Source organism: Macrobrachium nipponense, chromosome 41 (genome assembly GCF_015104395.2).
Source record: "Macrobrachium nipponense isolate FS-2020 chromosome 41, ASM1510439v2, whole genome shotgun sequence".
Taxonomy (NCBI): Eukaryota; Metazoa; Arthropoda; class Malacostraca; order Decapoda; family Palaemonidae; genus Macrobrachium; species Macrobrachium nipponense.
This window is the reverse complement of record NC_061102.1, coordinates 18,193,538-18,216,622: the sequence shown is the minus strand read 5'-3', so window position 1 is coordinate 18,216,622 and position 23,085 is coordinate 18,193,538. Positions and strand designations below refer to the sequence as shown.

Here is a 23,085-nt window from a genome sequence, read left to right as displayed (position 1 = left end):
ATCTTGGCTTTGACAAATAGGCGAATATTTGCTAGTATGCTATCAGTTTTGAAATATTTAAAGATAACAAATAATTATGTATGAAAATCCAAATATTCCTTTTAACACATAAAGTAAATGTTTTCAAGATAATTTAATGGTCGCTACTCATTGTAGACCTACTTATATACCAGGTGGTTGTTGTTGCACCGACACTGATTCGTCACACATGCTCCCCTCACACGTTGATATTGGTGGGCGCATTCTACTTTTGTATATACATATTTAAATTTTTTCAGCGTTGAGGGTAAAAGCAATCAAATAAAAGCAATCAAATAGGACTATTTCAAAGTTTATGTTTGCTTTGGAAGCATTATTAATGTTACGACAATTTTTTTCGTTCTTTTTTTTTATTTATTTAACATTTGAACTGAGGTTTGATTGCTACTTCGTTTGGTCAAATGCTTCAGCAATGAGTGAACGAAAGTTTTGAAATGTTTCGTAAGGGTTTTTCTGAAATTTGGCTGCATGTGACATTTTCTTACAAATTTTAAGTATATGACAGATTTCACTCTTATGAAACATATTATGGCCTTAGTGTATGCGATACTCGCGTTTTCGCATTGAAATAAAATATAAATATGGAGCATGCTAGGTTGCCAGTTAGTGAATTTTGAACGAAATCCTAAGGATCATGTCGCATGAGATTTGAGCCTCACTGTACATGGATACATTCTCAATGTTGTAGACTACATAAGCTAGGCTATACTAAATAAAAATACAAAAATGAAGAAAATGTCCTCCATTAGGACTAGGCATAATCTGCTCTTGTTTAATTACTACTCCACAGACTGACATTCCAAACAGCTTTAGAGTGTTGCTCCTTACTATATTGGTTGCAGTAGCTAATTGCCTGCAAGCTAAGCCTAATCGACTAGTATACTGAATGATATGATAACCAGAAGCAAACGCCAAGTTAACCGTTGCAAATACGACATGCTAACCCTAAGCAATGCACAGCAACAATCTGCATTGGAAAAACAGAGCTTTAAACAGAACGCGGCACTTAGGCCTACGATTCCTACTATCTCAAGGGTCTTTGTTCTATATTTAGGTATTAAATCTTTAACAGAAATAAAAGTTAAATCAAAAGTCATTCTTGCAACATACCTTGTCCACAAGCGCTGTTCAGCTAAGGAACACCACGGCAGTAGTCTAATCGCCAGTTTTCAGGGTGAAAAAAATACGTTTTCTTCATTGCTGCGTTGTTTACCTACGTCTTGTTTCACTATTACTTCCGGAATTATACGATACACTACGAATGTGAAAAATGCGCAAAGAAACTATGATAAATACAAGACAAAACTTTCGTCGTCTTCATCGTCAGCACTCGAATACTTCTGTCAATTTCTGTCTGTAGTACAGTATTGCCATTTACCCTGGCCAGGGCAAGGTTGGCTTAACGAACATTTACCATATTTACTTCAGTATTCATATTTTTATGGTGCCACATCTCCATTCTTCCTTCAAAAGTATTTCTTAAGTTGTTTAATATGATTCACCAATTCAGAAACTATTCCCAAACAAGATTTGGCCTACATAGCTACATTACAGTTGTCAGTTGGCAACTTTCGTGAACTGTTTCATCACAATATAAACAGTGGAAGTTTATGCCATTTTGGGGGGAATTTTACACCTGTATATTTTCCCCATTTCGAAATATGAAAATAGCTGTAGTTAATTATCTTATTAGGACAATTAACTTGTATGAAAGAGATGTTACAACGAGTTATATTGTAAAAGAAAAAAATTGTTTTTAGTATGACAAAGCTTGTTTATTTATTTATTTCATTTATTTATTTACAAATTTCGTTTTTAAATATTGTCATATTACATGATCATGTTTGCATTGCCACGATTCTTATTAAAAATCCACACACACACACACACACACACACACACACACACACACACACACACACACACATATATATATATATATATATATATATATATATATATATATATATATATATATATATATATATCATATCATATCAGGACACAGAATTCCTAACAAATTATATGTGTATACACACACACACACACACACACACACACACACACACACATATATAAATATATATATATATATATATATATATATATATATATATATATATGTGTGTGTGTGTGTGTGTGTGTGTGTGTGTGTGTGTGTGTGTATACACATATAATTTGTTAGGAATTCTGTTGTCCTGATATGATAAGATAATTAACTATGTTTGTTTTTTTCTTTACCTTAACTTAGACGAATATTTCCAGGTATGCCTTTTAAAGATTCCTCTTCCTACTATAGCTTGTAAGCTTAAGGATAAGACTTACCTTCTGTACAGACAGTAAAATACACTTAAAAAAGAGGTTGAATGAAACCTTAACGTCAATAATTAATTCTATTTCGAGAAATTACTTACACAAGTCCCTTAATTATTAGCTGAAGGCATGAACAGATTCACCTTCAATTCTCATTCAAACCCACTAAGTCAGTAATAAGTGGGAGATGAAAGAAAGAAGGAAATCCTTAACACAATATCCACGATAACATACCATTATATGCACTCTGCACACCGGACCAAAATAATGCAATACTCACTCGGACATGAAAGTAAAGAGAACTTTTCATGGGCAAAGCAACAATTAACAAATATCAACCATCAGTGGAAAAAAAAAATCTTAGCCAAGAATTCGAGGCTCAAATGCACTAAATAAAAATTAAACAGTAGTTAATACACATAAGTAGTTAATAAACATACGTTAAAGGAACCATGCAATAAAAACTTAAGTAGCTGATATTACAACACACACACACACACACACACACACACACACACACACACACACACACACACACACACACATATATATATATATATATATATATATATATATATATATATATATATATATATGGGTGTATCTGCATGTGTGTAAATAAAGAAATCTAGGGAATAGGAGCTTCCTAATAAGGAGGAATCGCTAAGATTTATATTTGCAAAGCAAAGGAAGATTTGTTCCTTCTCTTATTCCACCTCCTCAACCTCCGTTTATCCTACGTTCCACGTTCCTATCCCATTTCCTCTCTCTGTTGTCGTTCCATTCCAAACACCTCCCCCCTTTCTTCCATCCCCCCTTTCCTTCTGGAGCCTCTTCCACGAGACGGCCAGATTTCGCGAGGAATGCCGTCTCCATATCTCGGCGTGTCTCTACGTCTCCAATAATTTTGCAAGAGACATTGGTGGAAGTATTTGCCAAAAACAAAGTGGGTGGGGGGACACATTGCATCGTCTCGCCTCCTGAAAGCAATTGGATGGGGGAAAGCGGATGAAAGAGGAGGAAGACGAGGGTTGGAGGGGTTTGTGAGTTGGGGATGGTGGGGAGAAGAAGTGGAGGAGGAGGTCTCTTGGGCTGAGCCGGTACCTCCTCGCGTTGCACCCCAAGACCTTCTCCCGTTTACCCCCATCTCTCTCTCTATCTTTCTCTCTCTCTCTCTCTCTCTCTGTCGCGGGATCCTTTATTTTTCGAAGAAACGAAAATCGTGAAGGGCTGTATCAGATCACTTTGATGTCTTCTATAAGTCATTTCCAATTTTTACGTAACGAAGGGGCTCTCTCTTTCTCACACACACGCGCGCGCGCGCGCACACACACACACACACAGCTTATATAGCTTTATCGTGCGTCTCCGCTCATATGAGACTATTTTTGATAACGCTTTATGTACGGTACGTACCGTATAAATATGCACTTTGGTGCTTAAAATGGAGGGCAGTATCCTCGTTAGGTATCTAGTCCCCACCACCCTTAAAAAACGGCAAGCCAATCACATTCTAACTAGGTCTGTTACAAAATCAATACGTCACAGAACCGTCGTATATCTAGGAGGGTTTTGCGAAAACCGAGGTAGACTATACTATTACTTTTAAACGACTTTAGAACTTCCAGTTCTGTCAAGAATCACAGCTGAGTGTTATAAAGGGCCCAATAATTCACAATATTCATTTGGTTTGTCAGTAAAAAAGATTTAGCAGTAACTGGAATTTTTTCTATTTAACTTTATTTAACTGAGTCTATTTGCAAAATAAAACAAGATTCTGATACTGATCGCTTTTGTTTTCCTTGTATTTCCTGCTACTAAAGAATGATGTTAATGTTTAATATCAAAATTTATATATAAAAAAAACTTGCCCAAAAATACACAAAAGATTGTTATTTACTACTTTGCAAGTAGAGTTCAATGAAAAGGAGTCAAAATATATGGACTTCCAGAAATTTTAGGGGGGAGGGGTATCGTTCGAACCCACCGACACCTCCCACCCCCCTCCCATCGGTACAGTCCTGATCGAAATTAAGACCAGAAATATTATAGTAGCCAGACATAAGGCATGCATGCTGTCTAAGTAGATATGTCCGAAATAGTACAATAACCGTATTTACTGGCCTGAAACTCGCTTGGCTCGTAATAAATCAAGCGAATAAAAGTTGGTCTGATTATTTTATTTATCTATTTATTTATTTATTCTTGCTTTCAGACTGTAAAGATCACCGATAGAAGGAAATCTCACTCACCTTTTCCTTTGATGACAGACACGTGGCTCTGATTTCGTGTTTGATAGCCGAGTGGCAGCCGCGCCAACACTCCCCACCCATCCCCCCTTCCACCCCCGCCCGCCCTCCGCCCATCCAATCCACCACCTAAGACTCTTTCAGATTGCCAGTCCACTTCCGCGAAGGCAAATTTAGACCCACAGTACCGGAGGAGAAGTATTTTGAAAGGAAAATTATCGCTCCCAGGACTCACTTTTGAGCTCTGATTAGATTGCCTATCTCCTATCCCTTCCCCCTTCCCCACCTTTCTTTCTCAGGTCCAAACTAGATTTAGGCTCTCTCTCTCTCTCTCTTCCACGGTGTTCACGTGTTCTCTTAAAAGTTAATTTCACTGAGGCTTTTACAGGCCTTAGTTTAAATGTAAGGAAATTCGAGAATTCATAACATTTTCCTACGAGTATATAAGGTTTTTCTGGGCGATTAAAAGAGTAGTGTGTACCATTTCTATTTATTTTCCAGAATGTTCATCATTTATGAAAATAGTCAAGAAACGGAGTGTCAAAGCCAATATTGCCGTATTTGTTCGGTTTTCATTGATTAACAAGGGAGATTTTATGACTCTTCCTGCGGCCTGATTTTTCACCTAATTTTTCCTCTCTCTCTCTCTCTCTCTGTAATTATACATACATACATACATACATACATACATACACACACACACACATATATATTATATATATATATATATATATATATATATATATATATATAGAGAGAGAGAGAGAGAGAGAGAGAGAGAGAGTCGAGAGAGAGAGAGAGAAGAAGAAGAAGGAGGAGAGAGAGGTGTGTGGGGGGGAAGTTCTCTAACAACTTACATATTTTTTAATGTAAGGTTATGTGGAAGTTAAAACATTATTCGGAAATGATTGGCTGATGAAACCTTGTTCTTAATAAAATCCTCTTGGAACATAAGGTTTTGTCTATCGCAGCTAAAACAGGAAAATAAAACTACATTATTGATTGAGATCATATTTTAAAACCAGAACATCTGGTTTTAAATAGAAACAAATAACAAGGTCTGTCATAATACGGCAGATTTAGCATGAAAAAAACCTTAAATGTGACTTTTTTCCAAAAAAATTAATGCTATTGATTTTTAAGTTCCAGACAATGTAAAGATGGTAATCTCGACCAAATCACAAAAAAGGGGGGAAAGAAAGTCTGTCGTATGCCTCGACTTCTGTGCTAATCAGAAGCCAGCTCGTTACATTATTGCGTTGAACCGCAATTTTCCTAGGCTTATCCATTTAGCTTTCCAATCGCAGCTGCTGCGCGCCGAGTTGTTCCGCTGTTTTAGACAGGTTTCTCTCTCTCTCGTGTAATCACGGGATTTATAGTTCCCGCTTTGCCATTACAGGAAGGACAGAATATATTGTCAAGGCATATTCCAAGTATGCTTGGAAATACGATCTGTGCCATACTATATGCATTTTTTTTTTTTTTTTACAGAAATTTCTTTAGGTATATTACAAGTGACTCAAGGATGTTGGCATTTGCTATTTATCATGTTCAGTCATGTAGTAGATTTAATTTTTGGCCAAGATCCAGAAAAAGTATTATTATTATTATTCAAAATGATACAAATTAAATCCTATATAGTACAATAGTAAGTTCATTGCAGAATACAACTAGTCTATTACCATATTATATAATGATAATCTTTTGAGTAATTTTTATTCTACAGCGATTTTTTCCCTATCGTTTTAGCTGTTTTCTTTAAAGTTTACATAAAGTGGCGGTGTCAGTGATAATTTGTCTTCCCTGTGTACCCTTCTTTCTCATTTACATTTTTTACCAAGATCTTGTAATTATTAATATATCATTGAATTAAATTCTTTTTCCGGGTGATTTTCACGTTTGATGACCTGAAGAACGTATACATTCGTTCTCAATATTTTTATTTTTCATTTTTTCTGTTTTCAACCTTTGTCGGAGAGAGAGAGAGAGAGAGAGAGAGAGAGAGAGAGAATATTTGATGGAATGGAACAATCGTACTACGTATCTAGACTAATGTGTTCAGTAAGAAAGTAAGAGCTGAATGCACCCAACGAGGGCAAAGCCGTAAAAAAACACGGAGGGTCCTTGACGAGGAAGAAGGAGAAACACGTACCTCGTCGTTGTCAGCCCGGACAGCTGTTGCTGTTGCCTCACTCCTCGCCCTCCTCCTTCGGAGAGGCGGAACGTGGAACATGGAAGCTCTTGCCTCCTTCGAAAATGCAGAAATTCGTCTGATTTCCCGCCATAAATCGAGAGCATATGCCAGCATTGCGATGACGGATGGCAAGTCGTTGTCAATGGTTCTTGGACACTGCGACGTCAGATGATCAGTCAGTCAAGAAATCCGTTAATACCGAGGAGGAGAGCGGGAGGGAAGGAGTACTAAGGAGTAAGGAGAGAGAGAACAATTCCTTCGGTGAATGAATGGAATGCCATGGCGGAAAGGCTGGGACGTTGTGGAGAAGACAGGCATCTGATGAGAATGCTAGAGAGAGAGAGAGAGAGAGAGAGAGAGAGAGAGAGACGCACTGGAATGGCACAAGTGCTAGATGCTTGAGAAAGGACTTATTGCACCCGCTTATGTAAGAGAAGAAAACAGTGTATATATATATTATATATATATATATATATATATATATATATATATATATATATATATATATATTTGTATACATGTGTGCATGTGTGTGTAGTACATACATACATACGTATGTTAGACATACCTTATAGCCCTCTGGTAGAAGAATCGATAGCATTTGTTTTATACAGAACATCGAGGTCGACAAAAACGCCCTTTCAACTGGTCACTTGTCTCCTCAGCCATTGAGGCAATTGGGTAGGTAGGTCGGTAGGTGTGCACATCAAGAGCCCTCCTTACAATGGAAAAGGCTCCCACACCCCACGGTCCAGATATGTAACTAGACCGTGCTAGACCACGGCCACCTATAGTGGCTAGACCCATGGGAAAAAGATGAACCCGCTCGCTCGTGGAGGAGGCCTAATGAGACCCCGGACGGAAAATGGAGGCTAATGAGGTTAATTAAAGGCTGTTTACGTTTGAAATGAATAAGGCCATTGTATAATCTGCTTTTTTTTCTTAAGCCTCTTTTTTTTCTGCGAAACAATGCGTCTGTGACCTGAATATCGGCCGTACAAGGGCCTCTCTACTCACTCAAAAAAATATCTCTCGTAGAGTAATTGCATTCCACCCCAATGCAGCAGAGGAATGAAAATAGTGTATACGTTGTGTTAGAAATAATTAGAGTGACATATATGGTATTTTTCTCTTATTTCTCTCTAGCACTGGATTCAGTGTTCAAGAATCTCACACAGGATGATTGTTTACAATCCTTCATAAACGTGTTGGAACGTTTATTCTGTAAATCATAAAGTAAATTATTGATTTCTGTCTGTAAAAAAAGGATTTCTTAATAGAGAAATAAAATTTCATTTACAAACGGTTTGGTTTTACATGTCTCACTAATTATATTGAAAATAAGTAACGTATTACAGATAACACTTTTTTTTTGTAAGGTATGATATCACAAAATTATGGAAATCAAAATATAAAACGGTCAAGGAAAGGAATTCTTTTCTAATTATCTGAACTAAAGCTCTCTCTCTCTCTCTCCTCTCTCTCTCTCGTCTCTCTCTCTCTCTCTCTATCTATATATATATATATATATATATATATATATATATATATATATATATATACGTATTTATATCATAGTCATATATATTACATGTATATTAGATCTTAATTTTATAAGCAAGCAAACACACACGATAAAACTATAACGTTTGTGTGTACGTAAGAGAGAGAGAGAGAGAGAATGCAAATCAATTCCTGAAACGAAAACAAAGGCTTTTTAATGACTATTGTTTCCACGGAAATCAGCCATGTCAGAAGGTCCTCGAAATCCCTTCGCATTCTCCTTCCGTCTTGTAGGATTCCCTCCGGAGGAAGAGGACCAGCGTTCCTCTGAAGGAAAAGGCTTTAAGGACGGGGTGTGTGTCTCTCGGGGCGAGATTCCCGCAACCCGGCGTCGCGGAAGGAATGCACAACAGGATGGGGGAATGTGTGGGGCTCCGCCGATCCTTCAAAGGTATTACTGATAATGGGTCCTGGATATCCTCTCAGACGATAACGCGTGTACACACTTCCATCTTCTCTTTCTCTCTCTCTCTCTCCCTTGTTAAACGATTCGTTGTTGTTTTTCCCGCTTGTTTCTGTTTAAGTTTATTGTGTTGCGGTTGATGTGCGTTACATCAACTCTTGATTGCTTATTCAATTTTGCCTTTGATCGGTAATGTTTTTAAATATATACATTGTTTTTATAATAATAAAAGGATAAACTTTACAGGAACATCAGTGCAATCGGTAGTGTTTTAAAATATATTACATTGTTTTTATAATAATAAAGTATAAACTTTACAGGAACATCAGTGCATCAGTAGTGTTTTAAAATGAATTTCCTTGTTAATAACAATAATATATTAACAATACTTAAAAAAATTAAAAGAAATCATGTTTGTAATTTCTTACGATAGCTAGTGCAAATACTCTTTATTTCTGCATACAAAATATCTCGTAATTCGTATTCCGCTTGTCACTGTTTTGTCAGTGAAATTCAAGAACCATTGCAAGACGGAAACGTTAGATTATCTGACAATCACGGCAATAAGACGTCTTGTAGATCGGCGCGCATGTGTCGTCGTGTTGGACGAACTATACCACCACTGCCTTACCAGGAGAAGCCTTTTTCACAGCTTATTCCTAACAGCTTCTTATTTCTACCGTTTTCAAAATGTTGGGGAGATACTAGTTTCTCACAGATAGCTATACATTGCAAAGAGTCGCATTGATGAACTCCAGATTTTGAAGGAGAGTTCTACGAAATGGAAAGGAATACAAGCGCTGGAACCCATGAAGTTATTCAGGGCTGAGAGAGAAATGGAGAATAAAAAGGTTTTGAAGGTGGAACAGGATGAAATCCTCGCATGTGCACGGTGGAACAATTGTTGTGGAGTGGAAAGTAAGATGAAAGAAAGATAATATTTTCTCCACGAATCAGACCATCACTATATTTCTTCCTATACTGTAATATCACTCATGGGCTGAAAAAAATAATCTTAAAGAGAAAAGGTAATGAAGACTGTCATATTGCCTTATTTACGTGTTTTTATTAACCCATCAGATATTTGACAGCTCAGGACCACAAGAACATAACATGTAAAAGTATGGCATAACGAGGTATAATTAGGTCATATCTGAAAAAAAGGGCCTCTTTCAAACAAGATGCAGAACCTCTTAACAAAGTACCTTATTTATAAACAACATTCCTTTTGAGGTAAGGCCACCAATAAACAAAGTAATACATTGTTTTTCACTTATGGAGCAACATTGTTTTTAAGGTAAGGCCAACAATAAACAAAGTAATGCATGTTTTCACTAATAAAGTAAAATTCCTTTTAAGGTAAGGCCACCAATGAACAAAGTAATACATTGTGCCACCAACAAAGTAATACATACATTGTTTTTTTTTTCACTCATAAAGCAAAATTCCTTTTAAGATAAGGCCACCAATGAACAAAGTAATGCATTTTTTTTATTCATGATGCAACATTTTATTAAAGGTAAGGCCACCAATAAACATAGTAATACATTTTTTTTTCACTCATGAGGGAACATTCCTTTCAAGGTAAGGCCACAAATAAACAAGATATCTGCAGATTTATATTATTTTAATGTATGCCTAATCATTTCATCCTGTTTTCGATGTAATTCAACTTAAGTAAACAAACTGAATTCTTGAGATTTAAAAATTGTCCTAAAAATGCAGTAATAGGTATCCATATTGTTGGGAATTTCTGCTGATGTAATTTTTGAGTAAGTTTCATTTGAGTTGATAGTGGGTTAAAGAAACTGGTTGATGGGGACTGTTCTCAGGCACTGAACTTATGGCTGGTAATGAGCAAACATTCTTCTCTGATCTCATTATTGGTCTCAACCCATATTCACACATTTTTTTTTTTCAAGACATCAGTGTGTAAAGAACATGCCTTTATTAAGTACGTTATGGTAAAAGCATAAATGAGTAGATTTTGATTTTATATAAGTAAAGGGCTAATGTAATACCACGTGTATTTTATACATACAAACATACACACAGCACATACAAACACACACACACGCACACACACACACACACACACACACACACATATATATATATATATATATATATATATATATATATATATATATATATATAGTTGACCTAATTTTTTCTTTCTTCATGAGTGAAGGTGCAATGCAAAGGTATTACTTTTAAGAGGTGCTGTACTTAATTTGCCAAGAAATGTGGCTTCATGAGTGCTTTGCTAAACAGTATAACAAATCAAGAGCTCAAGTTGGCCGAGAACGAGATGATTAAGACAGAGAAAGCTCTGTGGATAAGTTGTTATAAGAAATGGTTTCTTATAACAACTTATCCACAGAGATTTTCGCTTTAGTAAATTATGCCACTGTTGTGGAGTTTAAACCATAATTAGGTTAGTAAGGTGATATTGATGAAGGTTAAAATCTTGAAGTGGGGCTACTGAATACCTACAAGACTACCCAATTGGTGAACTACCTCTTTTTAAGGCGTCACATGTTTAATGTTCCAATGATTACTCTTCTTGGAGGGGCTTCTGCAAGTAGAGAACTATATCTCCCTCACGGAGTTGACACTCTTTAGTTGGGCTTATCACTGGTGAAGGGACCCCTTCCCTTCCACGAATCTCTGCGGCCAAAAGGACTCTTCTAAGAGAGGTAAAGTACTTAAAGACATCCCCGTAAGTACAGTCCTTCTCAATGACCTCAGCATGCAAGTAATTTTCTGTGATCAGCTTTATCCATAAATCATACAGACGTCGATCGGAGAACGCAGCTATCACCAGATCTCTGAGGAGGTTTTCTGTCTCGTAAGTGCCACAGAGACAAACATCTTGATCTTTGCAACATTTGCTGTAGCCATGTTCAAATGCTGAAACGAGGCGGACCTGCCTTTTTTCATGCATTCTCCTTTTTGTGATGTCGTCCAGATGATCACGAGTATTCAGTATCATAACGTTTATATTTTTTCCCTTAGCCTCAATTAGATTGTGAGAGCGCAGTGCTTGTTGTAACGCATCATTGCGCCCTTCCGCAATGGATATCTGGGAACTTACGGCGCTGGTTTTAACTTGAGATGTGCTACGAAAGTGAACGGACCGGTCTTTAACTGTGCAGGGTTCGTTCTCCAAAAATATTCGACACCAAGTACCTTCCATTCTATCTGAGAAGAACACAATCTCACTTTCTGCATTGACGGCAGCAAGAACAAGGCGGTCGTTGTAGAAATACTCTCTGTTTAGTTCTTCATAGTAGCTTTCCTCCTGTTCCCTATCATCAAAAATCAGCTGCTTCATAAAGGAGCTCTTGATGAATGCTGGTGCAAGTGTCGAATAAGCGGCCAATGTGAGCATGTGAGCCTTTACAAATTCTAATGATATGCATGCATCACGAGCTGGCTCCCAACCAACTATTTTTGTCATAAACTCCTGGCACTCAAATGTATTCATTTCCACAGTGAACGATGCCCTGCACCTGCGACCTTTAAGCGATCTAACAGTATCGAGAGCGATCTTATCTGGCCTGGATAAAATCCTGTTTTGGCCACGAATCATAATGATTTGATCCTTGCGTCTGAGATGCATGGTTTTTATGGCCTCCTTGGCACTAATCCCTTGAATGACATCCAGTCCGAGTGCCTCCTTCTCTTCAGGTGAAACCATGAAACCAGAGTATACACTAATGCTTATCTTGGATTCATCAGAGACCGCTTCTTTGAGATTCCTCATTTCATGCTTGTCCTTGCAGCCAACAAAAACGATGGATCGTTTTTTGAAAGGTTTGTTGTACAAATCCCTACATCCGTCTGAAATTTCTGCGGCCTTGTCATTTAGCCAGGTAAGGAAATAAATAACAATAAACATCACAGTCAACTGTCCTAATATAGTAGTAGGAAGTATGTCTCCATAGCCAACAGATGAGATAGTAATAATGATCCAGTAGATATAAGTAAAGAGTGACTCCATCTGGGATAGTACTTCCTCCGGTGTGCCAGAGTTCTGATTGGTACGCCACTCCTCACCCAACCGTAAAGTTCCGGCTAACAGAATTGTTATCACACATGCTTCAAGATACAAGTGAGCAAAATCACTTTCACATTTGACAAACCTTGCACATCTCGAGATTAATTTCTCAATTTCTGGGCAGAAAAAATTGACAACGATGAAGTAATGGAAGGCAACAAAATAGTGTCCAGTAGCGAAGTTAACCACATCAAAAGCAAACAGAGTTACATTGACAAAAGTAATAAACCATTCATCGTTCAAGGTAGTTGTCCAAAATACTAGCGCCCTGAACGCAAAGAAGATATGTGTCAGGGTTGCCAGGGTTCTTGTTATAGCCATATATCCTAGGTCTTCTGAAAAGGGGGATGAATAAGAAATGACAGCATCCAAGTCTAAAGTTTCCTCATAGTAAAGACATCCTACTCCCACAGCCGTCATGAGAGGAGTCATGAAAGCAAAGATCTTTTTAAGGGCTATTTTACGCATTGGTTTCAGGTCCTTGTCTATAGATTTGTTTTCAAGAACATGTATCAGGTAGGTCAGGGCAATAGCAAACAATACAGAAATACCCAAGTAAAGATATTCTACCCGGAGGTTTTCACTGTTGCTGTTGTCAACCTCCTCTTCTATGGAATCACTCCAGTCAGAATATGGACGGTTATTGAAATCGTTCCCATATTCCTGACGCTGATTCGGTTCCATGATGCAGATGTCCAAATGCTCCTTATACTTCGAAATGACAGACTTATTTGACTTCAAATACTTTGCATCATGGTATTAGAGAAGGTCTGAAAGGAAAGCATGAAAAAATTGACTTCATATATCAAAATAATTCCTGAAAATACATGCTTTGAAATCATCTAAAGAAGCAGCTACTTGACAGCTAAGCGTCTCCTCAATGAATGTGCAGATGTAGAATGTCAAACGATGACACTAAATTAGATGTCATGCGCAAGACAACGGAAGAACCAACTGCTTCAACCTCCTATATAGCATTAACATTATTATTATTTTTTTTTTTTGTATACCTTTTTATAGCCGTACTTTCAAATCAAGAAATCAGCTTTTCAATTATAAGTGCAAAAGAAATAGTTTTGTACAATTATGTATCACACTCGGGAGCAGTAACACCTTTGAAATTCAAGAGGGATGTTTTTCACGCATGGCTTAAATGTTACATAACAGACATTTTAAATCGTAATCGTGGTGTGTACAATTATCACAATTAGAGAAAGAACATAATTAGAATGTCATAACGCTAAGAAAAGAGGAGAAAAACGCAAAGACTATTTTCAAATTAAAATGTTACGAGGTAATGTGTAAAAAGATGCTCGTGAATCAAAAATAATAATAATAATAATAATAATAATAATAATATAATAATAATAATAATAAAACCTAATGTCACTGTAAAGTGAGGAATGAAAACATATCTTTTATTAACAGCTAGCGGGAACAAATTCTAAAAAGTAAAGTGCGAGTGAATTTTGCAATGCTAAGTTGGCTGGTAAAAACACTCAAATCCAAATGAATCCTGTTCAGTTTGTCACATACAAGTCCACGATTCTCAACGTAAACGCAGTAAAAATCTGGAATTGGTTCATATAAATATATTGATTGCATATCAAAAGAACATTTGTATACACTGACACAAGACAGACAAATTGATATAGAGCAAATTAGAAAGAATGTGTCTTGTGTGAGTCATCTCAGGTTATATTTTAAGCCAACTAACTTCCTTACTCTAGTCACTTCCAGAGGGGTTCACTCAACCACTTGGCTGTGAAATAGAGATATTCAAAGGAGAGGGTGTATATTTTCATGATTTAGATGGTATGAACCTACAAACACGCCAGACTACAATATCATTAATGTGCTACTTCATTCTACCTCTTTTCTTATTCATGCTTTTGATGATAATTCAACGCTTTATATTCCTCCTTTCTTCTCCTCCCAGTTCAGTTCTGTTGACTGAACTTAATCGCGAGTTACCCCTATCATCGTCTATTAATGTCGATTTTGTGAGCCTATCTGAATGAGAATCTCATATCTTGATCAATTTCCATATTTCCATGACAACTTGATCCTATTTCGCTGTCTCCTCTCCCACTCAATTCGTCATACCAACGGTCTAGGTGTCCAGGCTTCATCAGACTTGTCTAGGAGCGATTCCATGGCTCACAGTGCCAAATATGCCTCTAAACTGAAAGACTGAGTCTAGCTGCTGTATTATCATATTCTTTGTTCAAATTATTAAAGCTTTATTTGTGCTGGACTTATTCATCCCTATTTGCTTTCGTATATGAGGCGTTCCATCTTTCGTCTCATTCCTCGATTAAAATTAATCTCTAGACCATATGCCTATCGACCACAAGACGGTTTCTTTATCTCTTTACTACTAATATTTTTTCTCCACTTAACCCAGAAACTCTTGCTCCTCCTCATATCAAGGATCATGGATTTAGAGTCCCCTCTATATATATGTCAGGGATCCTCATATAACACCCACAAAGCCACCTCTTCTGACACTTGGAAGTCGTAAATATTTGTATAGTAGTTCAGTGACTCTTGCCGTCTATGCCAAGTACTACATTTGCTGGTCATCGTTGCACATCGAAGGTTCGTGCACAGTATGTATACAAACTTACTTTGAAGTAAAGTCCTTCGTCTCGGCCAACAAATCGACAGGCAGGTACAAAGAACATCGTAAAAACATAACTTTCTAGGATAATGAAAACAGACCTTAATGAGATGACGGGTAGCCACGGATACCACTCTTCGGATTTGGGAGAGCAGTGTGATCGGAAATGGTAGTTTGGGTGTGAGAAATACTGGATGTGGTTGTGGGAAATGGGGTAGTTGCGTGGGGGAGGGAAATTAAATAACTTTGAAAATCTAAGAAATGGGAGATAATGTGGCATTGAATCAGCTACAAAAAATGTATTTCTAACCTACTAGGCCTATATCCTGTGGTAGTACTGTATCTTGATCCACTATGAGTCTAAAACCTGGTTTAAGTTTTAAGAGCTTTCACCTTATTTGAAGACAAATTTCATAGTTAGCCTATATAGTCCATAATTTGTATTAATGTTTCATAAGTTCGTCTGAATTACCTGATAGCAATGGAGCGTGTGGCCACCAAGAACAAGACAATTAGGCCTACCGCTCCTTGGCACTCCTTCGCAGCGTCCTTCAGGCGTCTTCAAACTGGACCACGTGTGCCTGCAGTGATGTAAAAGACAAAAGATAGATTTGCTAAAAATGAAAAATAAAAAACCACCGCACGTTTTAAGATAAAATTACTTTATTGTTCAGAATAAAAACTACTTAAGGAAAGTGAATTACCTGTGCAACGTCTTTTCACTGTGGTGTGACGAACAGCAATGGTGTGGCTGACGCTGACGAGTCCGCTGACCGCTAATGATCAAGTGGGGTGGGGGGGAGAAATAACAGATGCCAAAATTAAAATTCTAAAAGTTTCACATGAAAGCTTCGGGCTACCCTTACATCATGTTAGAACATTTATACTGAAAAACGTGCTTCAGTGATCCAGGTGTTTATATATTTAGGATTTTACTCAAAACTACAGAAGAGAAAATGCTTTCAAAAATGAAATCTGGCATAGTGTCGAGTGAGTGTTCTTTTATCTCGGCTTCTTGTCTCAAATCAAAACAGATTTCTTGTCTGTGGGAGACGTAGTGGATTTCCAAAATTAACATATATTTCTATAATTCTTTTCACCAAATTGATAACATTGCTTCCAAAGTTAATTAAAATCACCCTTGCACTATGCAAACTCATTTATTACCTAGCAGCGAAAGAAGGATAAAATTCCCCATAGACATATTTCACCTCGCAGTCAGCAAACATAAATTTTTGAAAAATGAGCATAATGGAATTATAACGGCTATTATAGTAAAGGTGCAATATGTACTACCGGGATCAAAAGTAACCTTTACATTTTTTTAAATAAGAATATCTTCAAGCTGCTGTGAGGCTAGACCTATATTGATGTAACCTGTAGAGTGTGAGGTTGTATAATAAAAAATATGAAATGTAACAATCCATTGTCTTAAAAGATGAAGTAGATATGTTAAAAGATAGTTAACATCGAGATCCTTATTATGAGCTACCTGATTAAAATAGAAGCCAATATTTTACATAAATAACATAAGCCCCTTTTTAATTGGTGCCTTTATTGAACGTAGCATAAGGGATAGGCAAGGACAAATCTCCTGCAGCGTCATAGTAGCAGTTCTTGTAGGATGGTTGAATGTGTAATGTCTGTTGCCAAGAAGGCAGCGCGATTGGCGCCATTGTTCCCCGCGTGTCTGCACCTCCTCACTTGCAGACTTGCAGTTGCAGTTGCTCGCAGTCACACCTCTGTATGGACTGGATGTGTAATAAAACACTGGAGTGATACACAGGTTTCCTACTGTTTCATACAGTTCTAGAATCGTTTTTAATTTCAAAATTCATTGTTCTTTAATGAGGTTATAACACAAATTAAAGCACGATCAATATGCGTTCAATATCCATATTAGGACAGCAATTTAATACTTCCAACAAAATGTGTGCAAGCTACTAACCTGAAGAGAAGGAGCATGCACTACTCAGGACTCGTGCTCCCCGCTGGCCGCTGGAGATTAATATAGTTTTGGATAGGGAAAAGGAAACTACTTCGGAAGAATTTATCTTCCTGACAGTCTAAGATGTTTTGTATATGGTAGGTAAAACCAGTGGCACCTGAAAAACTAGTATGATATCATGACAAATCTGGAAAAGACAAAGAAAAGACGTCGAAATGTGTTGGATTCCTTGTCAGTTGTTCGTTTAGAAAACACATACATAATACACACACACACACACACACACACACACACACCACACACACATATATATATATATTATATATGTATATATATATTATATAGTATATATATATTAATCTATTATACATATATATATAATATATCTATTATAGTATTATTATATATATATTCTTTTTTTATTCTGTAAGTAACTGATATAGAAAAAAATCATACAGCATGAGAAACTGAGAAGCTGCAAGAAATTAAAAAAGGATACATAGGACAAAACTGGGTGCCACAAAAAAATGCTACCATTGTTCCTTAAATGGGAGATGAAGGGCCATCCATCAGAAGACGGATAGTAGATGGGAAGCTGTAATATATAAAGAGTAAGCTAAATTGAAAAATAAATCTTGAAAATGATAACCACAAACACGCAAAGAAAAGCAGGGGAAATGGTAGACACATGCAGTGAAATTTATGTGCAAGAGGCGATCAGGAAGGAGCGTTTGACAATAAACGGAATTTAGAACTACCCAAGAGGTGGAAATGAAAATCAAAGAACGAATATACGACAAATATTTTACATCAGTACTTTTTTTTCCGGTGTAATAACATATACTATGAAAGTGTGTATAAAATGAATGAAGGTTCATTTACTCATAACGAACGCAACTAGTAAACACGTTTGTCCGGGACGTCTGCTTTCAGCCGATTGACTAGATATAACAGAGTTAATGTATTATAGACTTCTAGTGTAACATTTAGCGCCACAATTGCGCTGCAGATTGGCAATTTAACATAAATTATATTAAGCCTTGCACCATGAGTCTGGCTACCCTTGTTAAAGGCTTGAGAATACGGACAGTAGGCCTAGTTTCAGTACACGTTCGACATTATGCCGTCTCAGGAAAGCCAATACCCAGTCAAGACCAGGACCAAATTCATGAATTTGAAGACCAGAAAGAGGAGGAAGACACCGTTGATAAGATGCGTAACAAGTCTAGGCTAGGGCCGAGAGCTTACGGAAAAATGCATAAATTGGTAAGTAGCTTAACTTGGATCACAGAGTACCTACCCAGGCTAGGTCTAGGTTTATTTTACAAAGGCTTGCGTAATCTACCTCTCCTGTAGCCAACTTTTCCTGATGTGAAGTTTTACCAGTAGATTGTTATGATAGGGTAAAAGACCGCAGGGTACAGAGTGGACCATGTACGATCAGTGTGAACAATCCCAAAAAAAGTACATTATAACGCGTCCTGACATTGGAGATGGGCATCAGTCGCGACTTGTTGTTGGTGGGAAACGGAGCTAAAGACCTCTACTCTCCTTTCGAAGTAAGTATTTCTCCAAAGTTAGAAATTAAGGCCAAATTTAAAATTTAAACAGAGAGTAGGCTAGTGAAAAGGGTGTCAAACGTAGTAGTGCAAATCTCACCAAAACGCATTCAACATTTTTACTTACAACTCGAAATATTTAGAAGATTGACGCCATCTCGATGTTTACGGAGTCGCTTGTGTCAATAAACTAACCATTTCCTGTGAAGCTGGGGTACTTTCATCACAACAATCGGAAAACGGTCCCTCACCGGCTTGTTTGTTAGTAAACTACTGTTTTGGTTGAAGAAGACGATGAAGCGTGCACTTGGATAATTTTTTAAAATAAATAGTAAAACATCAATATTTTACATATTTATTATGATTAGCTAATTTGAAAATATTCGTTATTTTATGATTATTAATTTGAAAATATTCGTTATTGAAAAAGTAACTCGATTCTGACTCAAATTTAAGTAATTATTTTTTGGAATTAGAACATTCTTTTAAGTCCTGTATTATGACGTCACGACATCTTGACTTTCATACCTATTGTAAATACTAATTGCTTTACTCAACTTTCTGGCAGAACAGTTTACCAGTTTATTCATGCAGATTATCAGCTCTTCATGTAATTGTTATAATCATAATGCGCATATATATCTTTATTATTTACTTTTTGGATATATGAAGATGTTTTATTGCTGGTATTGCCGGATTATCACCGTAGTGTGACGTAATCGTTTTCTGTCCCTGGGCCTCTGTTTTCGCATATAAGAAATTATGGGGCCGAATTTGCAATGACCAGAAAGTCGTTAAAAGAGGAAAGTTAGCATTGAGGGGCATATGTTTTGATTGAGAAAAATACATTTATTCAATAGCTAGCTTGTAAAAATACTTGATTACAAAAAACTTGATTGACAACTAAGCAGCATACCTACTATGGGTTTCAGAGACAGTGCAAGCACGTTTTTGGGCAATACCTATTTCTGTAACGGACACTCGTATCAGAACGAGATTTTGCTATAGTGCATTACACCCAGTGCTGTAATTTATAAGGGTATCGTGAATCACTAATCGTAAAGAATAACGACCTTTGTCCCTGTACCAAGAGACAAAAACTCCATTATGCAGAAATGGATACGAACACACGTTAAAAGCTCCACCTACCCTCTCCCCACCCCCCTCCACCGCCACCCCTGTCCTTCCTTGTTCTTTTGGACTTCCTTTTTCTCTCTCTCTCTCTCTCTCTCTCGTCTCTCTCTCTTTTGTTTCTCTCTCTCTCTCTCTCTCTCTGTTTGCCATTCGGTGTGTTGCCTCAAAACTGGTATAAGACTACACACAAAACGTTGAAATTGGTGAAATTAGCCTATGTATTGGAAGCATATATACATAAATATTTAAGCAATTTTATCATTATTGCATTACTATGACAACTAGAATTCATAGAAATAGTTTATAATAATGAATTGGCGTATGTGTGAAGCCTCCACTAATGTGGCAACGATGATTTTGCCATTCTTAGCATGCAAACATTAAAGGTTACATTTATTTCTGGCATACGGTTATTAAAGAAATTCAAATACTAATATAGACTGAAATCAATGAAAAGTGCTAGCAAAAACAAAAAACCAAAAAAAAAAAATATATAATCACTTATCCGTAGTCGTTCCTCTATGGTTTTCGGCAGTCAGATGTACGAAAACGTTAGAAACATTGAATTGAATCTACTTTAGAAATATCTGTAATTTTTCGATGTAATTTGTTTGCAAAAAAGGCATAATATACATGAATTAAATTAAAATTTTTAAATAACAAAGTAAAGTTGAACTAAATAACGAGTAAAGTAAACAATTTAGGGAATAAAACTTGCAGTTTTCGTCGTCTGCTGTTCGTAACTGTGTTTGTGGCGCGCGCTTAGGAACCAGGAACAGCAACTTGTTTAAAGTGCAATGTGGAGTGAATTGAGACCAAAATGTGTATAATAACAATCAAATAAGCACTGAGGAGTTTCAGTTGTGATGACAGTAAGGATAAAAAAAAACCAAAAACCACCGATTACAAGGTAAAAAATGAATTCAGTTCAAACCATGACCCCGGGAATAAAAAGTTTCATACTTTCAGTAATATAGGCAACAAAAATGTTGTTTTATTGTGCTGATTACAAACTGCAATCTTGAGTAAGATCAATAAACGTTACATATATACGCTACATTGTTCAAATGAGTGCTGGGAAGGCTGGGAAAGATGATTGTCGTCACTGATCAGAACCTGTAACATCCACACGGTAGCGCCATTTTGGATTTCATAACTGCCTTGAAAACATATTTTACGAAGAGCGTCACATGCTTATTTTAGTTCGTATGGGGCTTTCATATATCACATTATGTTGACGAAACTTCAATCTTTTGAATGGTATGCTTGGAGTTGTAATTATATTTTCTTGTTTCACCATTTAAATATCGAGTGAATAAGACCTGTCCACCGTGATAAGGATTGGTAGTCGCTGGTGTTTCCCCCTATATTTCTGTATATACCACAACTCTTTTTGGAGTTCTTATGCTGTACCTACTCATAGGGTAAACAACGCATGGCCTGGCTCAATTGACCGACGATCACGGCATGCACATCGAAAGAGTACTTATAACGCGTCCTCTACTCTGTTCGAAGTAAGTATTTTCTCTCCAAAGTTAGAAATTAAGGCCAAATTTAAAGCATTAAACAGAGGGTAGTGAAAACGCAGTGCAAATCTCGCCAAAACGCTTTCAAAATTTTTACTTATGTTTAAATATCTTAGAAGATTGATGCCATCTAGATGTTTGAGGAGTCGCTTGTGTCAGCAAACTTCCATCCCATTTCCTGTGATAAATCTGCACACCACATGTACCCATAGATGCTCGGGCACTTTCATCACACACAATCGGAACACGAGTTCCCTAACCACGACGTTTTTAAGGAAACTACTGTTTTGGTAGAAGACGACGACGAAGCGTGCACTAGATAATTATTTAAATAGATAGTAAAATATCAATGTTTTACATATTTATGATGATTAATTTGAAAATATTCGTTATTGAAAAAGTAACTCGATTCTGACTCAAATTTAAGTAATTATTTTTTGGAATTAGAACATTCTTTCAAGTCCTGTATTATGACGTCACGACATCTTGACTTTTGTACCTATTGTAGATGAATTGCTATACTCAACTTTTTTGCAGAACAGTTTACCAGTTATTCATGCAGATTGTTGTCAGCTATTCATGTAATTGTTATAATCGTAATGCGCATATATATCTTTATTATTTACTTTTTGGATATATGAAGATGTTTTACTGCCGGATTACCGCTGTAGTGTGACAATCGCTTTTGGTCCCTGGGCCTCTGTCTGTTTTCGCACCATAAGAAATTAATGGGGCCGAATTTGCAATGACCAGAAAGTCGTTAAAAGAGGAAAGTTAGCATTGAGGGGCATGTTTTGATTGAGAAAAATACAAATTTATATAATAGCTAGCTTGTAAAAAATACTTGATTACAAAAAACTTGATTGACAACTAAGCAGCATACCTACTATGGGTTTCAGAGATAGTGCAAGCACGTTTTTTGGCAATATTTCTGTAACGAACACTCGTATCAGAACGAGATTTTGCTATAGTGCATTACACCCAGTGCCGTAATTTATTAAGTGTATCGTGAATCACTAATCGTAAAGAATAACGACACGTGTCCTTGTACCAAGAGACAAAAACTCCATTATCCAGAAATAGATACGAACACGCGTAAAAACCTCCACCTACCCTCTCTCCCTCCTCCTCCACCGCCACCCCTGTCCTTCTTCCTTCCTTTGCCTTCCTTTCTCTCTCTCTCTCTCACTGTTGCCAATTGGTATGTGTTGACCCTCCAAACTGGGTATAAGACTAACACAAAACGTTGAAATTGGTGAAATTATCCTATGTATTGGAAGTATATATACATAAATATTAAAGCAATTTTATCATTATTGCATTACTATGACAACTAGAATTCTTGGAAACAGTTTACGTATAATAATGCATCGACGTATGTGTGAAGCTCCACTAATGTGGCAACGATGATTTTGCCATTCTTAGCATGCAAACATTAAAGGTTACTTTTATTTCTGGCATACAGTTATTT

The 23,085-nt window shown here is 36.8% G+C and overlaps 2 protein-coding genes across 4 annotated transcripts in view; one reads left to right on the top strand and one right to left on the bottom strand.

Annotated features, from left to right (window-relative positions):
* Positions 1 to 10,923: 10,923 nt before the first annotated feature.
* On the bottom strand, positions 10,924 to 22,745 carry LOC135212553 (uncharacterized). Of its 2 annotated transcripts, none has more exons than XM_064246090.1 (4): positions 22,728 to 22,745; positions 16,152 to 16,223; positions 15,920 to 16,028; positions 10,924 to 13,594 (listed from the first exon to the last, which is right to left on the bottom strand). In XM_064246090.1, the coding sequence occupies exon 4, from the start codon at positions 13,506 to 13,508 to the stop codon at positions 11,319 to 11,321; it is 2,190 nt and encodes a 729-aa protein (XP_064102160.1). In that variant the 5' UTR covers positions 13,509 to 13,594; positions 15,920 to 16,028; positions 16,152 to 16,223; positions 22,728 to 22,745; the 3' UTR covers positions 10,924 to 11,318. The 2 variants fall into 2 exon arrangements, with proteins under 2 accessions (XP_064102160.1, XP_064102159.1); XM_064246089.1 differs by lacking the exon at positions 22,728 to 22,745 and adding an exon at positions 17,396 to 17,533.
* The window catches only part of LOC135212554 (large ribosomal subunit protein mL64-like), a 146,909-nt gene continuing 139,123 nt past the window's right edge, over positions 15,300 to 23,085 (top strand). The window contains exon 1 of one of the 2 annotated variants that reach the window (XM_064246092.1): positions 15,300 to 15,425. In XM_064246092.1, the coding sequence (XP_064102162.1) occupies positions 15,384 to 15,425 (42 nt within the window). In that variant the 5' untranslated portion in view covers positions 15,300 to 15,383. Of the gene's footprint in view, positions 15,426 to 18,150; positions 18,662 to 23,085 lie in introns of those variants that run through there. The other variant, XM_064246091.1, reaches the window with a different exon arrangement.